The sequence below is a fragment of the Furipterus horrens genome, unplaced genomic scaffold (assembly GCF_987537825.1).
Source record: "Furipterus horrens unplaced genomic scaffold, mFurHor1.1.pri manual_scaffold_2, whole genome shotgun sequence".
NCBI lineage: Eukaryota > Metazoa > Chordata > Mammalia > Chiroptera > Furipteridae > Furipterus > Furipterus horrens.
This window is the reverse complement of record NW_028327172.1, coordinates 32,032,550-32,047,709: the sequence shown is the minus strand read 5'-3', so window position 1 is coordinate 32,047,709 and position 15,160 is coordinate 32,032,550. Positions and strand designations below refer to the sequence as shown.

The 15,160-nt window shown below is 45.3% G+C and overlaps 1 protein-coding gene across 1 annotated transcript; it reads left to right on the top strand.

Annotated features, from left to right (window-relative positions):
- Window positions 1-10,303: 10,303 nt before the first annotated feature.
- On the top strand, window positions 10,304-14,708 carry TMEM86A (transmembrane protein 86A). The gene is made up of 3 exons (XM_090263282.1): window positions 10,304-10,467; window positions 12,601-12,865; window positions 13,227-14,708. The coding sequence occupies exons 1-3, from the start codon at window positions 10,447-10,449 to the stop codon at window positions 13,661-13,663; spliced, it is 723 nt and encodes a 240-aa protein (XP_090119408.1). The 5' UTR covers window positions 10,304-10,446; the 3' UTR covers window positions 13,664-14,708.
- The last annotated feature ends 452 nt before the right edge of the window (window positions 14,709-15,160 follow it).

Below are 15,160 nucleotides of genomic sequence, written 5' to 3'. Positions count from 1 at the left end.
GCCACTAGGGCTGAAAGCCCCAGGCACCTAACAAGGGGCAAAACTGGGAAAACAAGGACCTTATCCCCAGAATAACTATCTTCCCTCCCCTAGCATATTGCTGGTCATACAGTTTAGACCCCCTGACCTTTCATATTGCTGGTCATGTGCTCAGACCTTCCCCTGACATTTCCTCCTCTGGCATGTTGCTAGCAATGCAGGTTAGATCTCCTTAGAGGGAGAACAAACAAAGGGGACAAAGAAGAGCCTGTAAGCATTAAGTACCCAGGACAATGAGGTTCTGACCCGCACCTAATACATCTGGGCCTCAGTTGTGTTTCATCTCTACGCCTGGAAAAACAGCAAAACCAGCCAACCAACGCCATGGCTGACATCAGGACCAGCTGCATTGACTAATGCCCCCCTACTCTGGTGCCAAACACTCAGTGGAGGCCATGTCCCTAAAAGGACTCACCTGGAAAGCTGATGAATAGGCTATTGAGATCCTCCCCTGGGACATCCTCTAAAATCCCCCCACACTTAAAAACCCTAAAGAGGAAGGACCCAGTGTGGCTCTCTCTATGGAGCACATCCGTGTTTTTTGCCACCCCCTTCCCCCAGGCATGTTTTCTTTTCCTCTCTTTATAACTTGTTTCCTGAGCCCATTTCTTCTATGGCTCATTGCTTCTACCCCTGTGACTTTTTTTATTTGTAAAATTTATTTACTGATTTTGAGAAAGAGAGAGACGCATTGACTTATTGTTCCACTTACTTATGCATTCATTGGTTGATTCTTGTATGAGCGTTGGCCAGAACCCAAATCCGCAGCCTCGGTGTGTTGGGATGATGCTCTAACCAACTGAGCTACTTGGTTAGGACTGTGACTTTCTAAATAAATTTTCTCTTAGAGTTTGAGCTTTGACTCTGAATTCTTTCATAGCCAGAACACAAGTACCGAGGTTCCTGAACCAAGATCAGGTCTGACTCTATTGATCTAAAATGTGATGCTGTTTTGTCACCAACATCTCAAGATTGTTAGTCAGCAGTCTTGGAAACCATTAAAATCAACCTGTCATATTACAAGGAAGGCCTTTGTCATTCTTAGTCAACAAACTTAGAAACTTGACTTCATAATGACAGGATGTAAATATATATATAGATTTAACATAAATTTGATGGTAACTATATGTAAATATTTTCTATTCTTTTCATTATATTGGAGATGTGAGGCCACCTGAGTAATTTATCTCCAAGCACCTATGTCAACAGTCATCTTATTCTTTTCAAGATTTCTCATTAAATGGGAAACTACAGCTTGTGGCCTCTGGCTTCAGACATAATTTCTAGCCAAGGCTTATGAAAGAATCTGAGGGAATTATAATTTTCTGTTTTCTCATATGTGACCTAGGTCAAGTCCCTTAGCTTCTCTGAGTCTCAAGTTGCTCATCTGTAAAATGGAGACAATAATAGTGACTCTTTTATAAAGATATTGTGAGAATTTAAAAACTATATACTGGATGGGCAAAAATAGGTTTACAGTTGTAAGTGGAACAGTTTATTCAAGTATTATTATTAATTATTGTATTATTTTCTATAGGAGCAACTATAAGCCTACTTTTCCCAACCCTGTATATAGGTAGAGCACCTAGCATGCTGTCCAGCATTTAGCAAACATTTATTATTAACACAGGAAACAGAGCCTCTAGAAAATTAATTTAAGAAGAAATGTGATCTTCACGTCATCCTTAAGAGTTTACATGTTTATTTACCAAGTGAACTAAATACTCTTCATAGCTCCCACAAAAACAGAAACTTTTTAAAGGGTAATTTGGCAATTTATTTGGAAAACAATTTTTGAATCATAAATATAATTCCCTTTGGTTTAATCATCCCACTTCTAAGAATTTTTCCTGAGAAAATAAAGACATGGGCAAAGATTTATGCAGAGTATGTTTATTACAGCATTATTTAAAATAGGAAAACAACATATTCAACAATATGAGAAACAAATAAATTATGGTGAATTTATATTTTTTAAAACTTGAAATATGCATGTAAAGCACTTGGAAGGAAATATACCAAAGCATTCAATGTGATATTTTTCTGGACTGTGGCATTATAGGGAATTCCTATTATATTTTGTATGCTTTTCTATTTTTTTTCCAAAATTTCCATAATAAATATGTTACTTTCACAGTCACAAAAGGTTCTTTTTAATAGCTTCATGGACACATTTCCCCCTAATCTTTGTAAAAGACCACACATATGACAGAATCACCAAATATGAAAAAACTATGTGAAAATTCTCTCACCACTACTACAGTTTGGATCTTTTCCAACCTCCTCATGGATTATTGCAATAGTTTCCTAATTGCTCTCCTTGCCTCCAGTATCGACTTTACCACCCCATTCTCCATACTGGTTGCTGCTAAAATGAGCTTTCTACAGTGAAAATCTGTTTGTTCACCACCAACCTACAAATCTTTATGATTCCCATGGGCTTTGTCATAAAGTTGAAACTGCTTAGCAGAACAGGTCAATCACAATCTAGTTCCCAAACACACACCACTTCCTGATTCACTTCCTATCCCTCTCCCTGGAATCCTATGTTCCAGACATACCTAGTTACATTGTCACACCTTCATGTCTTTACACACATCCACTACTTTGGCTGGTAAACCCAGCCTATCCTACAAGCTGGCAGATGTCCCCTGCACTAGGAAACTGGTGACATCTCCCTCTGTAGGCATATTTGTTACCCTTTCTTTGGTGCCCACTTTCATCAAAAGTCCTCGGGTCTGTTTAGTGGTCGATGTGCCAATGTACCCAACTGAACACACCTCCTTGAAAGCTATCATTTGATAACTATTTAACATGTGCTTTCTATGTGCCAGGTCCTGGACTAGGCATTGGCCTTTCAAAAAATATATTGTTTTCTTCTTTGCCTCTGCCCAGCACATGCTTATTGAATGAATGGCTGAATAAGTTTTTGTAGTACAGAGATCCTCAAACTTCAGCATGCATATGAATCACTTGAGGAGCTTGTAAAAATACAGATGCCTCATCCCAAAAGCTACTGAATCAGAACCCCTGGCAGAGTTCAGTCACTTGCGTGTTTAACAAGCTTCCCAAGGGATTCTGACGCACTCCAAAGTTCGTGATTGTTTAGAAGTCCCCCTTATCTTCAGAAAAGACTGTGCCTGAGTCATTCTAGGCAGATAAAAGCCCACTCTGAATTTGTTTCCTCAAAGGAAGAAAGACACTATTTACTGAGCATTTATTAAGTATCAGGTGACATATTTAGGTGCCCTATTTACTTTTCTTACTGAATTAGCACAAAAACTCTCTCAGGGAATTACTGGTTTCCCCACTTGAAAGGAAATTCAGGCTCAGAAAGATTCATTTGTTTGCTCAAGAGAAATTGGTGCTGGGACTCTAACCAGGAACTGCTGGCCTCCAAAGCTGTTTCCATGACACCCGGCCTCCTCCCCAAGCCTGCCACAGCCAGTGCCTCTCTCTGGGTGCCGCATTTTTCACATTTCCCAAATGCCCACCAGCAGACTGGTGCTGGTCCCTGATGATGGTTTCACCAGGTCTAGAATAAATGAGAAAAATAAAAGTAATACCACTCTTCTTGCTAAACTAAAGTCTATTTAAAAGATTGGCCTCAATTTTGAGATTCTTTTCTTTATTCTTAGGATTAAAATGTCTTTTCTTTTACCAAATGATGGTAATGGCAGTTGATTGTTTCTCCTTTCTTTTGAATTTTATTTTTCAATTACAGTTTACATTCAATATTTCAGATTTACAGCATAGTGGTTAGAAAATCATGCACTTTACAGAGTGGGCAAAATAAAAAATAGGTAACAGTTTGGGCTCCAGTTTTTAAAAATTTTAATTTCATTTTTTAATTATTAAAGAAAACATGCTTATTGTGCAGAACTTGGAAAAATATATCTAAGCAAAGAGAACAACATAGATACCTTTGTCTCTTTGTTCTATTTTACCAAGGGCCTCCCTCCATCCTACCTAGTTTTAACCCCACACACATATGAGAGTTGAGAGGTGAAATGACACAGGGATTTTACTTTTTCATTTACTGTTATATCCCAAGTACTTCTCCATGTCATGAATATCATTGTTAATGGCTATTTGATATTATATTGTAATTGATCAAACTATTTTTCTGCTGTTGGATAGAGTTAAGTGTTTAACAAGGTGTATGAGTCATGATTTTCTCCATGGACTCTGATGACTCTAGCTACCTTCCAAATGTTGATGTTACTTAAAAGTCTATCTTTGGCTCCTCTTCTTCTTTACCTTTCTCCTTCATTGATTTTATCCATTTTCATTTTTCCAAGCTCCTTCTATATGCTAGTGACTTCCTATATACTTTCCTGAGTCTAAAGCCCACATAAGAGAGTAACATGAAAATACTGAGGAGAGTCTTGACTGCCTGCCATATTGAAGAGTTGGGGTCCAACTTAAAAATAAAAATTAGACCAGTTCTGTAAATTCTAGAATGTGGTTAACTGCTAATTCAAAAGCAATCCCCCTTCTACAGTGTGAACCTGTTCCCTTGACTCTCCCTGGTGGAAGTGGAGATCACTCACAACATTTCCCTGTACAGGGAAGGTTTGATACTTATTGCAGAGTCGGGTGTGTGTGTGTGTGTGTGTGTGTGTGTGTGTGTGCGCGCGCGTGCGCGCGAGCGCATGTGTGTTAGTTATTGGGCTGGGGGCAGGGAGAGGAGTATGGTCACAATTCCAGCTCTTTTTCTTTGGCAGTTGAAATCCGATTGTAATATGTGAGTATTACACTCCCCCAAAGCCTGAACTTCTCAGGATGAGAGGCAGGAAGTCGAGCTGGAATAGCAAAGGATTTGGAGAGGGCTGAGATGACACAAATAGCTTTCCTGACCCCTGCACAGGGTGCCTTGGCCTCACCGTCTTTGCTCCATTTCCTGTGCGGTTGGAGGAAATTTCTGGAAAGTCCAGCCAGGCTAAGCTAGGCCCAGCCAGCCCTTTCTCTTCCTGCCCAGTTTTTGGGTCTTGGAAAATCTGAGGACAGGGAGGTGGGGTGGAAGCGGGGAGCTGAGGCCAAAGCGGTGGTGATTGTGTTGGCCTCTCCCACTGGATCATGAGCTCTATGAGGACAGGGAAGGTCTGTTTTATTTGTGTCTGTGTCCTAGATACAGCCTGGCCCATTGTAAGTGGTTAATAAATACTAGTTCAGGGATGAATGATTGCATTGAGAGAGGTAACTAGAGGAAGGATCTGTGCAGGGAAGATCATCTGTCTTGTCTGGGAAGATGGGGTCTTTGAGAGGAAGAGATAGGAGGGTCTGCTCTGGCCTATTACCAAAGACTGGTTCAGAAGAGGATCTTCTAGATTTTTTTCCCCTCAAAACCCTCCTCCTTCCCAACCTCCCAGTACTTCTCCTTTCTTAGTTCTACTTCCTCATACTAACTTCCCAATACCGAGGAAGGAGTAACCCAAAAAAGGCACAACCCAGAGATCTTAGGCTCTGAATGGAAGGGGTGGTCAGAGGGGGAACTGGGCTTGGTGAGACAACTGAACTTGGATGACACCAACACAAGGACTTACTAAAACACTTCAATTTCACAGAGTCTGGAATTCTAGAAACTTGGGTGTTGGAGGTCATCTAATCCCACATACTCCACCAAAATCAGGGATTCCTCCTAGGACACCCAGGTTTTGAATCTCATTAGAAGACCCTTCGTTTGACAGCTTTATAGTTAGAGATATCCACTTATGCTTCAAGATCTGATGATGCCCTTGTTGACAAAGGAAAGGAAAGAGGAGTAAAAATCCAGATGTGTCTGGCCCTAGAAGCCAAAGAAAGGCCCCAGAATATCAGTGTCCAGAAAGACACTGACCCGTGTATTATGTTAAGACAGCATTAAAATTTAGCCCGAACTGAGGGTCTAGAAAGAGAAGTTCTGCTAAAATCTGTTCTTTTCCTAAAGACCTTCAGGAGCTGACTCCATATCTTGGGTTACATTGGCCATCCAGGGCTCACCTACTTGGCCCAAAGCTACAGCACAACAGAGGCATTCTAGAATGAATGTCTTCAGAAGATGGGTGATACTGGGATATCGTTTTCCTAGGTTGAGTCCTGTGAGCAGACAGGGCAGGAGAGAATTGTAGCAATGCCCTAGACTGGGGTTGGGGGAATGGAGCCTCACACAGACCTTGAGCTGATGAAGCACACAGTCAGGAATGAAGATAGGTCATTGTCCTGTTTTCAAAGTTTCTAGCTTACCACAATGGGGAAGCAGAATTACCATCTGTCACCATCTGTCAAACACCTGCACTTGGTTGACTCACATTCAGCTTATCTCTATCAACTAAACATCTCACTCCCCATACTGCTATTGGAACACCTAAACTTGTCACGCCCTCCTTAACATTTCTTCACTGGTGTCTGATTTCCCTCCCCAGATCTATAGATGGGGCAGGGGTAGAATGGGGTGGGGTGACTCTGAGAGTTGGTTAAAAGTATACTGGATGTCTGTAACAAACAGAAATTATCTAACATCCAGCAGCAGGTCAGGAATAAGGTAAACAATTTAGAGCTGCATTACAATGCCAAGTGGGGCAAACTGTGTGAGGAGAAATTACCTTGTGGCAAAACTGCAGGGGTCAGAGGTGGAGGAGGCTACTGGGTAAGAAGTCCCACAGGAGGAAGCAAGGCAAGCCTAGCACGATGACTGGTCCCCTTTTCTATGTGTCATTCATGTATCTGGTGTGTGAAGATCAGGAACAACCAGAGAAGCGAAGGAACAGAAGATAACTAGCATACTGTCATCCACTAGGTCAAGTTCAAACTCCTTAGCAGAATATTCAGATCCTTTCTCACCTTGCTCATGCTTACTTCTTTAGTTTCATCTTTTTCACTCCTTAGTTCATCCCAGTACTAGAGGCATTTCCATGCATTTGGTGTGTCTCTTGTGCTTCTATGTATACACACAATTCCCTCTGCCTAGAACATCATTTCCATTGATGTCTACTCAGTAAAGACCAACTCATCGTTGCAGAGGAGCCCCAGATTTATCAGTGCTTTCAGGTACAGTGAGTAATTCTAATGTCACCTGAGATATACCTTTTTACCTCAGTTATTTCAATTGCTGCATTACATAATAATTGCTTATTTGCCTGCCTTAACTGAACAGTGTACTCCATGAGGACAGAGCCTATATATTACTGAATTTTTGAACCCTAGCACCTAACATAGTAACTGGTACATACTTGGTGCACCATAAACATTTGTTGGATGAGTAAGTGAATAGATGAATGGGCTCACATTGTCATAGGGGAGATAAGCAAGGGAAGAGAAAATTACAAAGCTGTGTGAAAGGGTCATGCTAATAGGTCATTCTGGGTACAGAGAGGAAGGAAAGACTAACTTTAGGCAACCCAACCCCACTTTATGCCCCTTGCAATATGCAATTTAATATAAAAACACTAAAGAGTAAAATACAATTTTATTTTTGAGACAAACAAGCCATCTTATTCACAGGAATGAAATTAAGCTCTTTCTTTTGGGGAAGCGGGCAGTGCCTGGCTTTGTTGGTGACTATCAGTTAGGGTGCAGGCACACTCAAGAAGGTAATCGAAGAGAATGAACTGACTTACTGGCAGAGATGTGGGCAGAGTTGAGGAAACCAGTCAGAGCTGAAGAGGCAGGAAGTTGTTGCCATACCTAAGCCAGAGGTCTAGGGTGGGAGCCTGAAGCTATAGAGCAAAGCTGCTGTCAGAATCTCAGCCTTGCCCAGCAAGCTGGTGATAGGGGAACCTCAACCATGCTCTTTTGACACAGTTGGATCTGCCTCTGCCTCTCATTAGCTGAACCCAATATGAAGCTAGAGGGCAAGTTAGCCCTGGTGATACAGTACACAGAGGTCAGACTCCAGGGACTGGGCGGAGAAGGGCCAAGAATAGATCCGGGTGTTAGGGGAGCAAACAGAATAATCAGCAACGAGGAAAGATGCCTCTACTCTGCCAATGATCTGTGTGTACAATTATTGCCTGTTGGGTAATTAAACATTAATTCGAGCCCATGGATGACAATTTTATGTCTCATGTTTTGTAGAGTTAGGTGTTTGTGTGTGCAAGCTTATTAAAATCTGTGCTTTAAAAAAAGCTTTACAAGTCATTTTGATAATCTTTGCTTTAAAAATTTTTTATTTATTGATTTGAGAGAGAGAGAGGAAAGGAGAGACAGAGAGAGAAACATTGATTTGTTGTTCCATTTATTTATACATTCATTCAAGAAATTCATTTAGGAATCCAGTCATGAGACTGATTAGAAAGTCCAGGTAAAATGGTTATAGAAATAATGGCAGTGTCATCTCAGAAAACTCATTTATATATCAAAATCTATTTTGATATCTGGCAATTTACAAAAAGGCCGAATTCTTCAAACTAATAATGCCTTCTGTAACTCAAGCACTCTTCTCTTGGCAAGAGCAAGCTAAAGCTTACCCATGAAGACAAAAGTGCTTAATGCTAAACTTTTCTTCAAAATTTAGATTTAGATGCTGAAGAAATGATACCCAAGAAACCAGCATGGTCTTTCTACATTTTTACTATCTTTTTTTTAAAAAACTTTAAAAAAAAAGATTTTATTTATTTATTTTTAGAGAGAGGGGAAGGGAGGGAGAAAGACAGTGAGAGAAACATAGCAGAGTGGTTGCTTCTTGCATGCTCCCCAACTGGGGACCTGGCCTGAAACCCAGGCATGTGTCCTGAATGGAAATTGAACCGGTGACCTTTCGGTTCACAGGCCAGCACTCAATCCACTGAACCTCACAAGCCAGGGCTACATTTTTACTATCTTAAGATTAGAACCCTATAAAGTTATTCTTCAGCTATCTTCCTTGCCTGTATCAGCCTTGGCACTCAGTTAAGACTGCTGAAGTCTATTGCATTTTGTACTTTCACATAGAATTCTTAACTTTTAAAAACCTTAATTTCTAGTGAAAACTAAAAAGTAAGCAACTGTGAACTGTTACTCAAATATTCTTTTAGATTAATAAATTTATGAACACATTTCATAATTTCTAAAAATATATTTTCCTCATAGCACAACTTTTCCAAATGTGGCACAAGACATATTTTCTAAAAGACTCAAATGTCCTTAGTTTCTCTATAATAAGAAGCAAAAAGTAGATAAACCTATGTTCAGTAATTAATGTTTCATTATTTTATCTTATTTGGAAATGATTTAACCATTCAATGAACTGAACTTGACTTATTTAACTTAGCAAAATGCTAAAATTTCAAATTGCCAGAAAGTTTTAGGAAACCATATTTAAGTACACATACAATACGGGTAGGTGTATAGTTGTTCGTATAGAAAGTAATACAATAATTAATAAATAATACAAGAATGGACTGTTTCACATACTCACAACTGTACTTAATGCCACACCCTGTACTTAATGTTGATAACTTTAAAGAAATGCCAAACTCAAGCTTTAATATCAAATATTTTCCTAGATCATGATATTCTGAAAAGCATTTGGGTTTCTATAATATTTTTGAGAATTCTTATGTAAGTGCTTATTTGTTTGAGCCAATTAAATAGAGCTCTTTTATAAATTAACAATACCATCCCAAGGTAGAAAAGACCACACAATACACAGTCCTTTAGGTCCTTAAGTATGTATGCTCAGGTCTGCCTGTGTGTCTGTCATTCCTGCTGTGCTCTTGTGTTTGTTACAGTCGTATCACAGCTGCGTGCAGCCCATTTGTGTCTCTGTTTTAAGTTGAAGGGTGTGTGTCAACTTGCAGTTGTTGGTTTTGTGTTTATGTACTTCTTTGCTGCCTACAGGTAATTGTGATTCTGTATGTGCTTGTGTATGTTCGGATTATGGGTCTATGGGCTGCTATGTACCTATTTATGTATTTCTTTTCATGTTAAAGTTGCATGTCTGCTGACCCTTGTGTGTCCACCTGGATATGTGTTTGTACACAGTCAAGGCTGTGGGTTTAACTGTGACCATGTGGACTGCATATGTTTCAAGGCTGAAGGGAACCTGTCTTTGCCTTTTATACTTGGGTTATGAGAAAATGTGTGTAGCCTTGTGTTCAGGACAAGAATGATGGTGACTCACCCAACCTCGGTCATCACACAGGAACTGGGGTAACGTTTTGTTCTGAGAGCCCTTGGCATCGCTTTCCCCCGCCCGAGGCCCCGCTGCCTGACTCCCCCTGGGAGCAAAAGCCCCTGAGGCTTGGCCCCGCCCACTGCCCACTCCAGCCACCTCATTGGCCAGGTCTGCGGTGACGTCCTGGGGATCGCAGACAGAACTCTCAACGCCCAGCGTGCGGGAGGTATTTTCCGTCACCCGGTCTTTGTTATCCCATCGCCTCCTCACCTGGCCACAGGCAAGTCCTGGCCACTGCAGCCCAGAGTTAGGTGCCAGCAGCCGCCGCCGCCATGGTGTCCCCGGTCACCGTGGTGAGTGAACGAGCAAGCGAGCGAGCCGATGTTCTGTGCTGCCGGAGCCCACCGGCCTGGAGACTGCACTGCGGCAGGCCAAGCCCCTGCGGGCCGAGGAAGGGCAGGGGGTCCCGCAGCGCCAGTGTACCTGGGCAGGAGGCGGCCGCTGTCAAGGCCTCCTGGCTCCCCAGACCCACTGCGCCCTTCCTCCGCGCGCCCCCCGCCGGTCCGCGGCAGGGACACAGATGGCACGTGACTCTGGAGCGTGACTTTGTTGATCTGTGTGTGTGTGTCTGGCGCGGGTCGGCAGGATTGCAGTCAGGGACAGGAAGGGTACAGGACTGTGCTGCTGGGTTCTGCGTGGGCTGACAACAGGGAGGTGTGGAAGTTGACGAGGAAGGGCGGGAGGATGACTTGGTCCTCCTGGGAATCCTGTCCCAGACTGGTTTCCTCCCCTTCCTCATTTTATAAACAAGTCTGGGGCGGAGGACTGGCCGGTGAGTCTAAGCATCCTTGATAGCAAGCTGGAGGAAGTGGGATCATTCTCGTTTGACACCTCTTCCTGTTCCGACTTTTTCAACGCTAACTTTTGTCTTTTCCCCACCTTTCCTGTAGTGCTGGGCTCTCTTTAACTGTCAGAGTATCCACAGCTACTATTGCCCATTTCTTCTAGGACATATGGGGCTGGGGGAGGGGTATGGAGCAGACGTTGGTGTTTCAGACGGCTGGCAGACAGATGCTGGGGAGTCTTGGGGACAGTGCGGGCTGTTCATCTCCTTCAGTCTCCTGTGCCTCTGCCCTGCCCTGCCCTGCGCTGCCTGGATGGGGGGATCTCCAGGGGAAGGACTTAGTCAACTCTTCTCCTGGCTTCCACCTGGGCAGAGCAAGGGCAGGCTTAGAACCTGGACCCATCCATCTTCTTCTTCCCAACCTCCATCACAGTCTGATCAGCCCCAGGTAACTGGTAGTCTGGGAATCTGAGTGTGTCCCCTGTGCCCTGTGCTGGACAGCTGACCCAGACAGAGGCACAGTCACTTTGAGCAGAGTGTGGGTATACAGGGCACCTCAGCTGCTCTGAATAACTCTTAGAGACTCTGTACCAGAAGCCCCAGGAAAGAAGTTTTAGGGGATCACATATTCAGAATTTCTGCAGCAGCCCCCGTCCCTCAGCTTGGAGAGTGCCTTCAGTGACCTTGGACACAACCTTTCTTTAGCTGCCCTCCCTGCCTAATCTGTCTGAGACCAAGTCAGCTGCTCTGACTTCCCTCTCTTAGTTCCCCATCTCCTCCCAGCCTATTTGCTGGCTTCGGATAAAAGATGGGAAGAGAACCCCCACCCCTTTCTGCCTCTCTCTCTTTGATGTGTCTTGAGTTGCTCTTGTTGGGAAATGAGACTGACACTTACCTGCAACCCTCAGATCCATGAAATTGCTAGTGTTTCAGAGACAGTTTTCTTGCTCCCAACTTCTGGGTCCATTTCTCTAGCTAATATCTCTATCTATTCTCTTTGCTCATGGTTGCCTTTATGCTGAAGCAGCTGGAGTGGAGGCTTAGCAGCAGACTGGCTGAGAGAGCCTGTAGGGCCTGAGGTGGTTGGCAGGACACCACCTCACACATTCCTGGCAGTCACCTGGTGTTGCCCAGGCCCTAAGCCTGTGCCCTGGCCCCACTGCGGAAGATCACGAGTTGGCCAGTTGTGGCGTCTCTGTGGTTTCCTGATGACTGCACTCCATTCAGACAGCTGAGGGCTGATGCTGGCAGACAGGGGCTAAAGGGGCTTTGGGAGGGAAAAGGAGGGGGCAGGAAGAGAGAAGCATTGGGGCTACAGGAGGGGACATTATCTCAAGGTCTGTTTTCTGCCCAGTAAGTGACCATTCTGGTTCTGCCCCAGGGCTGAGAATGGATATGGCCAGCAGGAATAGTGGAGCCCTACCCTTCCTAATGAATTAAGCCTCTGGGTAGTGATGGGCTTGTTCACGTTCTGCTGTTGGATTGGGACAGGCCTAACTGGTTTCTATGTGTCAGTCCTTTCCATTTGGGAGGTGGCCTGTCTCTGGGGTGAGTGTCTGGGCTGAAGGTACTGGATCTGATCTCTCCCATGGCCTTTTGAACTCCCAAGCTCTGAGTGCTGCCCTTGTCCTATGTTCTCCAGGTGAAGAGTGAGGGACCCAAGCTGGTGCCCTTCTTCAAGGCCACCTGTGTGTATTTTGTGCTCTGGCTGCCCTCGTCCAGCCCATCTTGGTTCAGCGCCCTCATCAAGTGCCTGCCCATCTTCTGCCTCTGGCTCTTCCTTCTGGCCCATGGCCTAGGATTCCTGCTGGCCCGCCCCAGTGCCATCCGCATCTTTGTGGGGCTTGTCTTCTCTGCCCTAGGTGATGCCTTCCTCATCTGGCAGGACCAGGGCTACTTTGTGCACGGTCAGTTGCTGCAGTAGCTACCTGGGAGGAATCCTCGGGTTGGGGGATAGGGATCCTAGAGGGCCAAGGGTTTGGGAGCTTTTGAACGAGAATATCGGAATCTGAGGGGTTCTGAGACCAATAACTGTGGGGCCCCTATTGGAGGATGCCTTTGCTGGTGATCTGGTGATCAGGTCTGGAGTTCCTCAGGGGAGTTGGGGTGGGGGGTGGATCTTTACCTTTGTGGATTTCTTCCCACCCCTCCTCTTCCCCAAACAAAGTTCCTGGGTTATTCCAAAGGCTCCACTCCCAACCCTAGCCCCTCTTACTCATTGCTCACCTGAGCCTACCCTCAGCACCCATCCCATTCTCTCGCTCCCAGGTCTACTGATGTTTGCTGTGACCCACATGCTCTACGCCTCGGCCTTTGGCATGCGGCCATTGGCTCTTCGGACAGGCCTGGTGATGGCAGTGCTGGCGGGCCTGTTCTATGGCTTCCTCTACCCAGGCCTCTCGGGTGCCTTCACCTACTCGGTGGGGGCCTATGTGGCCCTTATCAGTTTCATGGGCTGGCGGGCTGTAGCAGGGCTGCAGTGCGTCGGGGCAGCCTGGCGCTGGACTGAGCTGGCGGCGTGCAGTGGTGCAGTGCTCTTTATCATCTCAGATCTGACCATCGCTGTCAACAAGTTCTGCTTTCCCGTGCCCTACTCACAGGCACTCATCATGTCCACCTACTATGCTGCCCAGATGCTCATTGCCCTGTCAGCTGTCGAGAGCCGGGAGCCAGCAGAAGACTACAGAATGAGCAAGGCCAACTGAGGGCTAGGGTCTGGTCACCCCTCTCTCCTCCTGGGACTGGGGTCCAGAACCTGGGAACCTGCAAGAGCTGGTTCAGGATGGCTTTAGTTCCAGCCTGAGGCAGCAGGTACCACCTAGAAAATGTACAAGTTTGAGGGGGTGAGCAGGAATGGATCTCTAGCAAAGCTAGAGGCCCAGGACAATGCTTAGAGCTAAAAAGAGCCGGACTGATGCTCCTTGGTGGGGCCAGAAGCAGCCATCTCAACGCTACCCCATCGGGATTCTCAAAACCCCTCTGGCATTGCGATGGTGCTCAGCTTCTTGACCTCCTGCAATTTCTACTAGATGGAAGACTCTGGCTCACTCACTCCCCCTCTTTCTGATTTTTGTAGAGTTGAAGGCGAGGGGAGAAATCTGTGCCAGGGCTGGAAGCTCCTTTTGAAGATCCCTAGTTGGGAAAATTGGATTGGGGCAGAGTCTCCCTTTCCCTCATCTATCTTTATTACTTGAACAATCTCAGTTTCTATGTGATGAGTGGAAAGGTGTCTGTCCAGGTAGGCAAGAGGGGACTTCTTTGGCCAGGAGCTTGGGGTATCAAGGATTCAAGTTGGTCCTATCTCTCTCAAAGGTCAGCCCAGAGTTCAGGCCTCACATCATCACCCCCAGACCCTATCCCCAGGGCTAGGGTGGATCATGCCAAAGGAAGGGCCAGTCTGTGTGTGTCTGTATGTGTGTAATCTGTCTCCCAGCCAGTCTTCCTCTGCCATCTGTCTCTGTTTTGCTGTCTGTTAACGTCTTATAGGGAGAGGCCTCAGGGAGCTGTTGAAGGGGTGCTGAGCCTGGCTTGGAGAGCTGGGAACACCCCTCCCCCCTCCCCCCACCACTGCTTTCCTCCCTGCCACTCCTGCACTGTGAGCAAGGGTTGGGGGGACTCCAATGGCACTCTAGGGTCATAGACCCGAGGCACATTCAATGCAAGGTGAGCAAAGATGGGACACCTCTGTCCTTTATTGGTCATATGGAAAAATAAAAACAAAAACCAAGGGCCATTGGCTCTCTACTTGTCTGTCTGTGTGGCACATGCCTGTTCTGGAGAGAAGGGTGTAAGGGCATGGAGCCAGGGGCCCTGGATGTCCTCACAGTGTGGGTCACAGTACTGGCCAGTACATCTTGGTGCCAGACTGGCTCCCTGGCTCTGGTAACACTGCTGATTGGAATGGGTCTCACTTCCCTGGTCATGTGTGTGGGTGAGGATGTAGTTCAGGAGGATGGGGGATGGGTGGTGTTTGCCACTGTCCAAAATTGTCCTTGATGCCCTCGCCCGTGCACAGATGCCCAGCACCTTTGGTAATCCTTAGTTACCCAGTGTCCTGCTGCCCACCTCCCTGCCTCACCCCAGACCTGCTGCCTGCTCCACAATGATCCAGATTCCCTTCAATCTTCTCTCTTAGGTTCAGGCTCAGCTGAACAGCTGGGAGGAATGGAATTAGACTGGGTGATTCATACTTCTGATGTGAA

Bases quoted from the DNA above. Each gene is read 5' to 3' on its own strand.
- TMEM86A (XM_090263282.1), top strand. From the start codon at position 10,447: ATGGTGTCCCCGGTCACCGTG. The intron at 10,468-12,600 runs GTGAGTGAACGA...TATGTTCTCCAG, and splicing joins TGGTGTCCCCGGTCACCGTG to GTGAAGAGTGAGGGACCCAA. The intron at 12,866-13,226 runs GTCAGTTGCTGC...TCTCGCTCCCAG, and splicing joins CCAGGGCTACTTTGTGCACG to GTCTACTGATGTTTGCTGTG.